The sequence below is a fragment of the Balaenoptera physalus genome, assembly GCF_965194825.1.
Source record: "Balaenoptera physalus genome assembly, chromosome: 7".
NCBI classification, from domain to species: domain Eukaryota; kingdom Metazoa; phylum Chordata; class Mammalia; order Artiodactyla; family Balaenopteridae; genus Balaenoptera; species Balaenoptera physalus.
In genome coordinates this window covers 20,712,162-20,726,260 of record NC_138886.1, presented here as the reverse complement: position 1 = coordinate 20,726,260, position 14,099 = coordinate 20,712,162, and the positions used below count along the sequence as shown (strand labels likewise).

General features: G+C 40.8%; 1 protein-coding gene across 7 annotated transcripts; it reads right to left on the bottom strand.

Annotated features, from left to right (window-relative positions):
- Positions 1–342: 342 nt before the first annotated feature.
- On the bottom strand, positions 343–14,095 carry CDC26 (cell division cycle 26). 7 transcript variants are annotated; one of them, XM_082469259.1, is made up of 4 exons: positions 13,939–14,093; positions 11,027–11,136; positions 10,430–10,551; positions 343–777 (listed from the first exon to the last, which is right to left on the bottom strand). In XM_082469259.1, the coding sequence occupies exons 3-4, from the start codon at positions 10,508–10,510 to the stop codon at positions 601–603; spliced, it is 258 nt and encodes an 85-aa protein (XP_082325385.1). In that variant the 5' UTR covers positions 10,511–10,551; positions 11,027–11,136; positions 13,939–14,093; the 3' UTR covers positions 343–600. The 7 variants fall into 7 exon arrangements, with proteins under 7 accessions (XP_082325385.1, XP_082325381.1, XP_082325382.1 ...); XM_082469255.1 differs by having other exon boundaries at positions 10,430–10,523; positions 13,939–14,078; XM_082469256.1 differs by lacking the exon at positions 13,939–14,093 and adding an exon at positions 13,706–13,918 and having other exon boundaries at positions 10,430–10,523.
- Between the last annotated feature and the right edge of the window lie 4 nt (positions 14,096–14,099).

Genomic DNA, 14,099 nt, shown 5'->3' with positions numbered 1-14,099 from the left:
AATACTGATACTCCACTGCCTGTCCTCCCAAAATTACACCCAAACTGGTTACAATGCCATTCTGTAAAGATACTGGAAATCCACAACTTGATCGACTTTATACAAAATCATGCAAATCTAATCTCCACAAGGGCAGGGATCTTTGATTTGTTCACTGATGTTACCAAGTGCCTAGAATGGTACCTGGCACTCTCATTAAATACTTGTTGAATAAACGAGTTAAACAAAAATCAGTGAGAGGGATCAACTGGAAGTGTTCTATTTAGGGTCTTTTAATAAAGATGGGAAAAATGATGTAGCAATTTAACGGTGCTATTATACTTCATTAAGGATGTCGCACACTTTTCCAAAAATAGATTTATTTTTAAAAACAAAAATCAGACAAGTTTATCGAGTCAGATTTTCCAGAGACAAACCAGAGTTTGAATTTCAGCTTTCAGAGTGAAAGTTAAGCATCAGCACTCTCATGCAGAAGTATCTCTCTCTGCAGGACGTAAAATATTCAGCTTGACTGCAAGCACTCAATTCTCTAAATCTTGTTTGTATTTCTGCCATCATTTTACTCCATTCCAGGGCTCTGGCACACAAGATAATCCACCTCTAAAATTCAAAACTTCCAAATTGAGATGAACGATTGTTGGGCTTGGGTTGGGGTTTATAACCAATTCGATCATTAATCATTTGTTCCCTGCCCTTGGGGTCACTGCCGAGCCCAATGGCACCTTCTCCATCACTGCCTCCTACAACATCCACATCTTCCTTTTGTTTCTTACGGGTCTGAAAGTATAAAAGTTTTAGTATTAAGGTAATATTCTAACAAACATTTATTTAGCATCTACCATGTATTAGGCACAGGGTAAAGGATAGGGTTCGGGTCTACAGAACAATAAACTGAAATCCTAGGTTTAGATGGTTAGGGGCACAAGGGGGATACACGGATATAGTGATAAAGGATGTAACCCCTACCCTCCAGGATGTCACAGTCTAACAGGGAAACAGGTAAATAGACCATTACAACACAGGGTGATCAGGGCTATGACAGAGGAAAGTCCACACAAGAGATGGAAAAATAAAGCAACCAGTAAAACAATAACCACCAGAAATTAACAGCTTAGCTGACACCATGAGATTAAATGTACCGCAGGAAAAGAAGGTTTTGTGCTATCTTATCATGAGGCCTGATTTGGGGAATTCATTTTGTTTTCAGATAAAAGGTTTGGCTCTTAAGCCACAAGTAATTGCAGAATTCACAAAGTCTATGTCTCAGTTTGATCATTTTCAAAGAGAAAAACTAACACCCCACAACTACCACTACCTGAGAGTTCCTTACCAGAAGAATGGCTCCACTACACTAATCCCTGGAATCACTGCTATTCTTCACCACTTACTGCTGAACAGTGAGCATTTAAATGCCAGTGTCAAAATATTATAGTGAATAATTGAGGTATTACTTTTTATATATATACAAACATAATGACCTTCCTGAGTTACTCTCTAGGCTACATTACCCAATAAATAACATTAGAAAGTTCTCCCCAAACACCTTTGTGAAAACAAGTTCTAAAAGGCAAAGGATGATATCGTTTCATCTTATAAGCCATGAGAAAGTCGGAATATCCAAGTAGAATGAAATCATTTAAAAGGCTTCCCAGGGCTTCCCTGGTGGCGCAGTGGTTGAGAGTCTGCCTGCCAATGCAGGGGACATGGGTTCAAGCCCTGGTCTGGGAGGATCCCACATGCCACGGAGCGACTGGGCCCGTGAGCCACAATTGCTGAGCCTGCGCGTCTGGAGCCTGTGCTCCACAACAAGAGAGGCCGTGATAGTGAGAGGCCTGCGCACCGCGATGAAGAGTGGCCCCCACTTGCCGCAACTGGAGGAGGCCCTCGCGCAGAAATGAGGACCCAACACAGCCATAAATAAATAAATTAATTAATTAAATTTAAAAAAAAAAAGGCTTCCCACTGTGAACAACTGCTGACTGTTTCAAAATCCAGAGTCAGGGCTTCCCTGGTGGCTCAGCAGTTAAGAATCCGCCTGCCAATTCAGGGGACACAGGTTCAAGCTGTGGTCCGGGAAGATCCCACATGCCACAGAGCAACTAAGGCCGTGCACCACAACTACTGAGCCTGCACTCTACAGCCTGTGAGCCACAACTACTGAGCCCACGTGCCACAACTACTGAAGCCCATGCGCCTAGAGCCCATGCTCTGCAACAAGAGAAGCCACCACAATGAGAAGCCCATGCACACGAGGAAGAGGAGCCCCTGCTCGCCACAGCTAGAGAAAGCCCGTGCGCAGCAACAAAGACCCAACACAGCCAAAAAAAAAAAAAAAACCAGAGTCATCAAAATGTAATCAAACTAATTTCAGTAACAAATGAAATACCAGTTTTCTACTGTTTTTATTTTAGTGCAGGGCAAAAACTATCCCTCTCTCCTAAGTTGCTCTAAAATGGGTGAAACCCATTGGATAACTGCCTTTAGTAGAAAGATTAAAAACAACAAAAATACCTAGGAATAAATTTATACCTAGAAATAAATTTAACTAAGAAGGTGAAAAGACCTGTACACTTAAAACTATGAGATATTGTTGAAAGAAACTGAAGAAGATACAAAGGAATGAAAAAGTATTCCATGCTCATGGATAGAAAGAATTAACAGTTAAAATGTCTATAACTATCTAAAGCAATCTACAGATTCAATGCAATCCCCATCAAAATCCCAACAACATTTTTCACAGAAATAGAACAAAAATTCCTAAAATTTGTATGGGACCACAGAAAACCCCAAGTAGCCAAAGCAATCTTGGGAAAAAAAAACCCAAAGCTGGAGGTATCACACTCCCTGATTTCAAATTATACTACAAAGCCACAGTAATCAAAACAGCATGGTATTAGCAGAAAAAGAGACACAGATCAATGGAACAGAACTGAGAGCCCAGAAATAAACCCTCACACATATGGATAATAGATTTATGACAAAGTAGCAAAGAACATACAATGGAGAGAGGACAGTCTCTTCAATAAAGGCTGTTGAGAAAGCTGAACAGCCACATGCAAAACAATGAAGCTAGACCACTATCTTACACCATACACAAAAATTAACTCAAAATGGATTAAAGACTTGAACGTAAGACCTGAAACCATAAAACTCCTAGAAGAAAACATAGGCAGTATGCTATTTGACATTAGTCTTAGCAGTATCTTTCTGAGTATGTCTCCTCAGGCAAGGGAAACAAAAGCAAAAATAAACAAATGGGACTATATCAAACTAAAAAGCATCTGCTCAGCAAAGGAAACCATCAAGAAAATGAAAAGACAGCCTACCAAATGGGAAAAGATATTTGCAAACAATTTATCTGATAAGGGGTTAATACCCAAAATATATAAAGAACTCATACAACTCAACAACAAAAAAACAGACAACCCAAGAATCTGAATAACCATTTTTCTAAAGAAGACATACAGATGGCCAACAGGCATATGAAAAGATGTTCAACATCACTAATTATCAGGGAAATGCAAATCAGAACCACAATGAAATATCACCTCATGCCCACTGGAATGGCTATTATCAAAAAGACAAGAAATAATAAGTGTTAGAGAGGATGTGGAGAAAAGGAAATCTTCACACACTATTGGTGAGAATGTAAACTGGTGCAGCCACTATGGAAAACTGTATGGAGATTTCTCAAAAAATAAAGAGTAGAACTACCATATGATCCAGCAATTCCACTCCTGGGTATATATCCAAAGAAAACACTAATTCAAAAGGGTAAGTGCACCACCATGTTTATCGCAGCATTATTTACAATAGCCAACATATGGAAACGTAAGTGTCCCTTGACAGATGACTGGATAAAGAAAATGTGGTGTGTATATATATATATATATATATATATATATATATATATATATATACACACACACACACACACACACACACACACATACACACAATGGAACACTACTCAGTCATAAAAATTACTTCAATTAAAAAAGAAAGTAACTCAAAAGTGAGCTGACTCTGCAGAGTCAAAGTTCAATATAAGACTAACACTTTACGAGACTCATTACAACTGAAGTTTGAACCATAAAGGGCACTTCAGGAAAAGAGCAGAGTGTGCATAGGCACTGAGATTAAAGATAGTTCAGCAGTGGAAGATAAAGTGGAGAGATGACCAAGGACCAGATCACAAAGGGCCTTACATGCCATCCTAAGGAATTTGGACTTTATTCTGAAGGCCAATAAAAGAATTGAAGTCTTATCAATGGACATCTAATACCGCAGCATAAGGCTATACTTAAAAATACATACTGGGGCTTCCCTGGTGGTGCAGTGGTTAAGAATCCGCCTGCCAATGCAGCGGACACAGGTTCGAGCCCTGGTCCGGGAAGATCCCACATGCCGCGGAGCAACTAGGCCTGTGTGCCACAACTACTGAGCCCGCGTGCCACAACTACTGAAGCCCGCGCGCCTGGAGCCTGTACTCTGCAACAAGAGAGGCCATCACAGTGAGAAGCCTGTGCACCACGACAAAGAGTGGCCCCCGCTCGCCACAACTAGAGAAAGCCCATGTGCAGCAACAAAGACCCAGTGCAGCCAAAAGTAAATTAATTAATTAATTAATTAATTTTAAAAAGATACATATTGAACTCCTACTATGTACTAGATGCTGGGAACTCAACGATGGAGAAGACAGACATGATTTCTACAATCAGGGTTCCTAATGTAAATGATTTTACAATAAACAAAGAAATCATTATAAATTATAATAAGCTCTTAGATAGCCTCAACCACCAGAGGGCAGACAGCAGAAGCAAGAAAAACTATAATCCTGCAGCCTGTGGAACAAAAACCACATTCACAGAAAGACAGACAAGATGAAAAGGCAGAGGGCTATATACCAGATTAAGGAACAAGATAAAACCCCAGAAAAACAACTAAATGAAGTGGAGATAGGCAACCTTCCAGAAAAAGAATTCAGAATAATGATGGTGAAGATGATCCAGGACCTCGGAATAAGAATGGAGGCAAAGATCGAGAAGATGCAAGAAATGTTTAACAAAGACCTAGAAGAATTAAGGAACAAACAAAGAGAGATGAACAATACAATAACTGAAATGAAAACTACACTAGAAGGAATCAATAGCAGAATAACTGAGGCAGAAGAATGGATAAGTGACCTGGAAGACAGAATGGTGGAATTCACTGCTGCGGAACAGACTAAGGAAAAAAGAATGAAAAGAAATGAAGACAGCCTAAGAGACCTCTGGGACAACATTAAACACAACAACATTCGCATTATAGGGGTCCCAGAAGGAGAAGAGAGAGAGAAAGGACCAGAGAAAATATTTGAAGAGATTATAGTCAAAAACTTCCCTAACATGGGAAAGGAAATAGCCACCCAAGTCCAGGAAGCGCAGCGAGTCCCAGGCAGGATAAACCCAAGGAGAAACACGCTGAGACACATAGTAATCAGATTGGCAAAAATTAAAGACAAAGAAAAATTATTGAAAGCAACAAGGGAAAAACGACAAATAACATACAAGGGAACTCCCATAAGGTTAACAGCTGATTTCTCAGCAGAAACTCCACAAGCCAGAAGGGAGTGGCATGATACTTAAAGTGATGAAAGGGAAGAACCTACAACCAAGATTACTCTACCCGGCAAGGATCTCATTCAGATTCGATGGAGAAATCAAAAGCTTTACAGACAAGCAAAAGCTAAGAGAATTCAGCACCACCAAACCAGCTCTACAACAAATGCTAAAGGAACTTCTCTAAGTGGGAAACACAAGAGAAGAAAAGGACCTACAAAAACAAACCCAAAACAATTAAGAAAATGGTCATAGGAACATACATATCAATAATTACCTTAAATGTGAATGGATTAAATGCTCCAACCAAAAGACACAGGCTTGCTGAATGGATACAAAAACAAGACCCATATATATGCTGTCTACAAGAGACCCACTTCAGACCTAGGGACACATACAGACTGAAAGTGAGGGGATGGAAAAAGATATTCCATGCAAACGGAAATCAAAAGAAAGCTGGAGTAGCTATACTCATATCAGATAAAATAGACTTTAAAATAAAGAATGTTACAAGAGACAAGGAAGGACACTACATAATGATCAAGGGATCAATCCAAGAAGAAGATATAACAATTATAAATATATATGCACCCAACATAGGAGCACCTCAATACATAAGGCAACTGCTAACAGCTCTAAAAGAGGAAATCGACAGTAACACAATAATAGTGGGGGACTTTAACACCTCACTTACACCAATGGACAGATCATCCAAAATGAAAATAAATAAGGAAACAGAAGCTTTAAATGACACAATAGACCAGATAGATTTAATTGATATTTATAGGACATTCTATCCAAAAACAGCAGATTACACTTTCTTCTCAAGTGCACATGGAACATTCTCCAGGATAGATCACATCTTGGGTCACAAATCAAGCCTCAGTAAATTTAAGAAAATTGAAATCATATCAAGCATCTTTTCTGACCACAACGCTATGAGATTAGAAATGAATTATAGGGAAAAAAACGTAAAAAACACAAACACATGGAAGCTAAACAATACGTTACTAAATAACCAAGAGATCACTGAAGAAATCAAAGAGGAAATCAAAAAATACCTAGAGACAAATGACAATGTAAACACAATGATCCAAAACCTATGGGATGCAGCAAAAGCAGTTCTAAGAGGGAAGTTTATAGCTATACAAGCCTACCTAAAGAAACAAGAAAAATCTCAAGTAAACAATCTAAACTTACACCTAGGGCTTCCCTGGTGGCGCAGTGGTTGGGGATCTGCCTGCCAATGCAGGGGACACAGGTTCGAGCCCTGGTCCGGGAGGATCCCACATGCCGCGGAGCACCTGAGCCAGTGCGCCACAACTACTGGGGCTGCGCTCTGGAGCCCGCGAGCCACAACTACTGAGCCCACGTGCCACAACTACTGAAGCCCGCGTGCCTGGAGCCCATGCTCCGCAACAAGAGAATCCACCGCAGTGAGAAGCCCACATACCGCAATGAGGAGTAGCCCCCGCTCACCTCAACTTGAGAAAGCCCACGCGCAGCAACGAAGACCCAATGCAGCCTCCAAAAAAAGGAATAAACAAAATAAATAAATAAATAAACAATTAAAAAAAAATCTTTAAAAAAAAAAAAAACTTACACCTAAAGGAACTAGAGAAAGAAGAACAAACAAAACCCAAAGTTAGCAGAAGGAAAGAAATCATAAAGATCAGAGCAGAAATAAATGAAATAGAAACAAAGAAAACAATAGCAAAGATCAATAAAACTAAAAGCTGGTTCTTTGAGAAGATAAACAAAATTGATAAGCCATTAGCCAGACTCATCAAGAAAAAGAGGGAGAGGACTCAAATCAATAAAATTAGAAATGAAAAAGGAGAAGTTACAACAGACACCGCAGAAATACAAAGCATCCTAAGAGACTACTACAAGCAACTCTATGCCAATAAAATGGACAACCTGGAAGAAATGGACAAATTCTTAGAAAGGTATAACCTTCCAAGACTGAATCAGGAAGAAACAGAAAATATGAACAGACCAATCACAAGTATTGAAATTGAAACTGTGATTAAAAATCTTCCAACAAACAAAAGTCCAGGACCAGATGGCTTCACAGGTGAATTCTATCAAACATTTAGAGAAGAGCTAACACCCATCCTTCTCAAACTCTTCCAAAAAATTGCAGAGGAAGGAACACTACCAAACTCATTCTACGAGGCCACCATCACCCGATACCAAAACCAGACAAAGACACTACAAAAAAAAGAAAATTACAGACCAATATCACTGATGAATATAGATGCAAAAATCCTCAACAAAATACTAGCAAACAGAATCCAACAACACATAAAAAGGATCATACACCACGATCAAGTGGGATTTATCCCAGGGATGCAAGGATTCTTCAATATACGCAAATCAATCAATGGGATACACCATATTAACAAATTGAAGAATAAAAACCATATGATCATCTCAATAGATGCAGAAAAAGCTTTTGACAAAATTCAGCACCCATTTATGATAAAAAGTCTCCAGAAAGTGGGCATAGAGGGAACCTACCTCAACATAATAAAGGCCATATACGACAAACCCATGGCAAACATCATTCTCAATGGTGAAAAACTGGAAGCATTTCCTCTAAGATCAGGAACAAGACAAGGGTGTCCACTCTCACCACTATTATTCAACATAGTTCTGGAAGTCCTAGCCACGGCAATCAGAGAAGAAAAATAAATAAAAGGAATACAAATTGGAAAAGAAGAAGTAAAACTGTCACTGTTTGCAGATGACATGATATTATACATAGGGAATCCTAAAGATGCTACCAGAAAACTACTAGAGCTAATCAATGAATTTGGTAAAGTTGCAGGATACAAAATTAAGGCACAGAAATCTCTTGCATTCCTATACACTAATGATGAAAAATCTAAAAGAGAAATTATGGAAACACTCCCATTTACCACTGCAACAAAAAGAATAAAATACCTAGGAATAAACCTACCTAGGGAGACAAAAGACCTGTATGCAGAAAACTATAAGACACTGATGAAAGAAATTAAAGATGATACCAACAGGTGGAGAGATATACCATGTTCTTGGATTGGAAGAATCAATATTGTGAAAATGACTATACTACCCAAAGCAATCTACAGATTCAACACAAAAAAAAATTAAAAAATTATAATAAGTGCTATGAAATAAAAGAATAAAGTGCTTTGAGAGACCCTAATGAGATGGAGGCAGCATGGATAGGAATGATACACCTAAGTTGGATAGGGTCAGAAGAGGCCTCTCAGACTGAGGAAGTGACATTCAAACTGAGACATGAAGAAACAGGAAGCACTCCAGGCAGAGGAAAATAATATGTGCAAAGGCCATGAGTTATAAATAGGTTAGCATATTCAAGGAAATAAAAGAAAACCAATGTGCCTAGGGTACAGAGGGCAAGGCAAAGAGTGACAGAAGGTGAAAGAACATTTAAAAGCTTGTAGGCCATGATAAGGAACTGAGGTTTTATTCCAAGTGCAGGAAACCACTGAGGAGTTTTAAGCATGAGAATGACATGATCTGAAATTTTTTAAAGATCATTCTAGACATCTGATGGAGAATGGATTGAAGACACAAAAATGGAAGTAGAGAGACAACTTGGGATGCTACTGAAATTGTACAGAGTTGATGGTTATTTGGACTAGGGTTCTAATGGTGGAGATGAAAAGGTATGGGTAGATTCCAGATATATTCTGGAGGTAGAGCCAAAGGATTTATGGACAGATTGAATATAAAAGGTGAGGGAAAGGGAGAACTCAAGATTGACTCTTAGGTTTCTGGCTTGAGGAACTACATAGATATCGACATAGGGAACTCTGAGGTGAAACTGGTTTGAGGAAGAAATCAAGAGGTTTTTGTTTTAACATGTTAAGTATAGTATGCTGAATAATGACCTCCAAAGCTATCAGGTCCTAATCCCTGGATCCTGTAATTGTTGCCTTGTATGTGAAAAGGGACTTTGCAGATGTGATTAAATTAAGGATGTTGTGATGGGGACATTATCCTGGATTATCTGGGTGGGCCCTTAATGCCAACACAGGTATCCTTATAAGAGGGGGCAGATGGGCTTCCCTGGTGGCGCAGTGGTTGAGAATCCGCCTGCCAATGCAGGGGACACGGGTTCGAGCCCTGGTCTGGGAAGATCCCACATGCCGCGGAGCGGCTGGGCCCGTGAGCCATAATTACTGAGCCTGCGCGTCTGGAGCCTGTGCTCCGCAACAAGAGAGGCCGCGATAGTAAGAGGCCCGCGCACCGCGATGAAGAGTGGCCCCCGCTTGCCACAACTAGAGAAAGCCCTCGCACAGAAACGAAGACCCAACACAGCCATAAATAAATAAATTAATTAATTAAAAAAATAAAAAAGATATCTTAAAAAAAAAAAAAAGAGGGGGCAGAGGGAGACTTCACAGACAGAAGAGGAGAAGGCAATGTGATCACGGAGGCAGACACTGGAGTGATATGGCCACAAGTCAAGGAATGTCAGCAGCCACCAAATACTGCAATAGTCAAGGAATAGATTCTTCCCTAGAGCCTCTGGAGGGAGTGTGGTCCTGCTGACATCCTGATTTTGGATCAGTGATACCGATTTCAGATTTCTGGCCTACAGAACTGTGAAAGCATAAATTTCTGTTGCTTTAAACCACCAAGTTTGTGGCAATTTGTTACAGCAGCCACAGGAAACTAATACATTATGTTTAAGATGCCTGTAAAGCATCCAAATAGAGACTTCGAATAAGCTGTTGGTATAAGAATCTGGAGTCCAAAAGTTAGAGTTATTGTTTTAAATATTCCTAATGGTTTGAAAGTTGCACTCTTACCTCCAGGTCTTTTCGAATGCTTTCAAACTCCTCAATGTCATCAAGCTTCAGCTCCAGACGGGTTGGTTTTCGTCTCAGCATAATGAAACCAACACTAAGGGACAGACCCAGTGAACTATCAGCTGTTAAAAATGGCAGAGAGGAGGAAAAATTGGAAGGGATAAATCTCAGCTACAAATATGTTCAATTTGTAAGCATGCACACTAAAACGAATGGTGATACAAAAGACTCATTTGGATTCACACATTGACTTCTAAGTCTTTACGTGTATAATTATTACATTTTTATTACGTGATGGAGATCCACCACTCTGTAATTCCCAAAAGCTCTTTCTTCCAGAACTTAAAATAGCAAGGTGCCTGTAAAAGAGGATTCTAGGCAACAATCACTTTAATTTCATGCTCCATTCACAAAGAAATATTCTAGCTAAGAGAATAAAGTTAAAATATCACATTTTAATTCGGTACAGTTAGTAGGAGAGTATACAAACCATTAAATTTGATCAACAACAGTATGTGGGAATTATGAGAGATTTGTGATCACTCCCAAATGCTAAAATGAGTTTACTAAGTCTCATGAAAACTCCCTCTAACTCACCAATTCACAGGGTTATCCTCAGGGTCTAAATAGGTCCTAAATGGATAGGTCATTCATTAAACAAACAGTTCTTATGCTCCAGCTACAGAGTTAAGAGGCATAGTCACAGTCTGTGGGGAAAACAAACACATAAATGGAAAATTGCAGTGTACTGTAATAAGAACTCTGATGAGGGTAATGCAATGGCATCACACAGACACACAATTCAGTGGGGTGAACAGGGATGTGGAAGACTTCCTGGAGGAGATGATGTCTTAGTTGCCTTGTGAAGGGCAGGCAGAGAGGATTAAAGGCATCCCAGGCAGAGAGAACAAGTGTGCACAGAAGCTCAAGAGAACACTCTGGAATCTGAAAACCCAAAGTAATGCTTATGCTTTAAAAAAAAAAAAAAAAAAGAGCTGGGTTTTTTTAGAAGAAAATAAAACTCCCTAACTGAATTTAAAAGCTGTTGATGGCATCATCTTTATATTCTCACAGCATCCAGTAGAGAATGTCTGCAATTACCAGCCATTAAATGTTCTGTTGAATAAACTGGCTACACTCTTCTTCTACATTCTCATGTTTATTCTAACACAGAAATACTATGATGCTGGCAAAATTACCCCTATTTTACAGATAAAGTCTAAACTGTTCAGTTTGATTAGTAAATGTCAACCTCCTGGGGAATTCCCTGGCGATCCAGTGGTTAGGACTCTGCGCTTCCACTGCAGAGGGCACGGGTTTGATCCCTCTCCAGGGAACTAAGATCCCGCATGCCGCAGCAGAGCAACCAAAAAAAAAAGTCAGCCTCCTGTGAAAATTATATATAGGTCACATGGTGAGGATTAAATGAAAATGATGTAAGTGAAAGCTCCTTTAAAATATGTACAGATATAAATTATTATTATATGTATCTAGGATACAGCTAGGGACTGTGAAGTATACAAAGGAAGAAATGTCTCCTCCTTCTACCATGAAGCTTGGGACAGATACAAGTGATGTTATCAACTCGAAACAACGGCACATTACATTTCAAATTGCTTTGTACTAAATCAGATACTATCTTTTTTTCTTTTATTATTTTTTTATTGGAGCATAATTGCTTTACAACGCTGTGTTAGTTTCTGCCGCACAGCGAAGTGAATCAGCCATATGCATACACACACCCCCTCCCCCTCGGACCTCCCTCCTCCCCATCCACCCAACTAGGCCATCACAGAGCATGGAACTGAGCTCCCTGTGCTATACAGCAGGTTCCCACTAGCTATCTATTTTACACATGGTAGTGTATTTATGTCAAACCTAATCTCCCAGTTCATCCCACCCTCCCCTTCCCCGCCATGTCCACACGTCCGTTCTCTACGTTTGCCTTTCTATTCTTGCCCTGCAAATAGGTTCATCTGTACCATTTTTCTAAATTCCACATATATGCGTTAATATACGATATTTGTTTTTCTCTTTCTGACTTACTTCACTCTGTATGACAGACTCTAGGTCCATCCACATCTCTACAAATGACCCAATTTCATTTCTTTTTATGGCCGAGTAATATTCCATTATATATATGTACAACATCTTCTTTATCCGTTCATCTGTCGATGGACATTTAGGTTGTTTCCATGTCCTGGCTATTGTAAATAGTGCTGCACTGTTGGTAGGAATGTAAATTGATACAGATACTATCTTGATTCCAAAGTAGACAAAAGGTAGAGGAAGCCAAAGTTCCAAGGGGGGAGAATGCTTAAAAGAAAAAACAGGGACTTCCCTTGTGGCGCAGTGGTTAAGAATCTGCCTGCCAATGCAGGGGACACGGGTTCGATCCCTGGTCCGGGAAGATCCCACATGCCGCGGAGCAACTAAACCTGTGCGCCACAACTACTGAGCCCACGTGTCACAACAACTGAAGCCCACGCGCCTAGACCCTGAGCTCCGCAACAAGAGAAGCCACCGCAATGAGAAGCCCACGCACCACAACGAAAAGTAGCCCCTGCTCGCCGCAACTAGAGAAAGCCAGCCCAGCAACGAAGACCCAATGCAGCCAAAAAATAATTAATTAATTAATTATTTTAAAAATGGGAAAAGAAACAACTGTGATACATTTTAACTTTCCTGCAAACTATAAAAAGATCGCCACTAGGGAGCAGTATAGAGTAATGGGTAAAAGTGCTTGTTCTGGAGGCGAAAGGGCAGAGGGCACAGATTCTAATCCCATCGCTACTGATCTTGGACCATCAGCTTCACCTTTCACTAGATCTTGGTTTCCTCGTCTGTACCTGTACTCTATTGTTGTATGGATTGAATGTCGTATTGCAGCGTCAATTCCTGTAACATAACCTGGCATTTAGTAAACGCTCAATAAACAGGCATTATTATTGTAATTGTCCTCGGGGAGGGCAGGGGGCTCTGTCCAGCTCGGGAAACACCAATATTTTGACCATCTCCAACCCCGACACGGGGACAAAACCTTGTCTTGTCCATCTCTGATGCCCCAGCACCCAGCGCACCCAGGGCTGTGGAGAGTTGCTGGCGTGCAGTTTACCTGACGCCTCACATTCATCATCTCACTCTGAGTAAGATAGACCGGGCTGAAGACAGCAAAAGCAGGCCTTGGCTCCTCCGCCAGGTCTTTATTTTCCTTCGGCGCTAGAGGGCTCTTCGAACTTACTCTCTCGCCACTGCCCAAATCCACCGAAAACCCACCCAGCTCAGAAGAAACCGCCGAGAGAACTTCCTGACAGCGGAAGAGAACAGCACTCCTTCCGCAGCTCCAGGGCCGCACTCGCTGGTCCAGAGCGAGGGTTTCCATGGCAACACGGTCCTTCGCTCCCGTAGGACTTAAAGCCCCTCGCAGGGCCCGGAGCGACAGCAGGCCCCGGAAGCCGTCTATTCACTCCCCGAGTTCAGTCCGTAGCCGCGCGACTCGCCGCACCTACCTCTTTTCAGACCTGTTCAGCCCGTTCCCGGAACCTCGGCGCTCACCCCGAATCTCCGGCTAAGCCAACTGGACTACACTTCCCAGACTGCTCTGAGTCTCTCTCCTCGCAGAACCCCGTCCTCCGCTTGCTTTTCTCGGAGGCTCCACGGAACACACCAC

What these genes read in the sequence shown, in the direction of transcription:
- CDC26 (XM_082469254.1), bottom strand. Translation starts at nt 13,811, where the DNA reads ATGGAAACCCTCGCTCTGGACCAGCGAGTGCGGCCCTGGAGCTGCGGA. An exon ending in GGCGGTTTCTTCTGAGCTGG is followed by an intron (nt 10,552 to 13,705) that starts GTGGGTTTTCGG and finishes CATTTTTAACAG; the next exon opens with CTGATAGTTCACTGGGTCTG. An exon ending in GCATTCGAAAAGACCTGGAG is followed by an intron (nt 778 to 10,429) that starts GTAAGAGTGCAA and finishes TTATACTTTCAG; the next exon opens with ACCCGTAAGAAACAAAAGGA.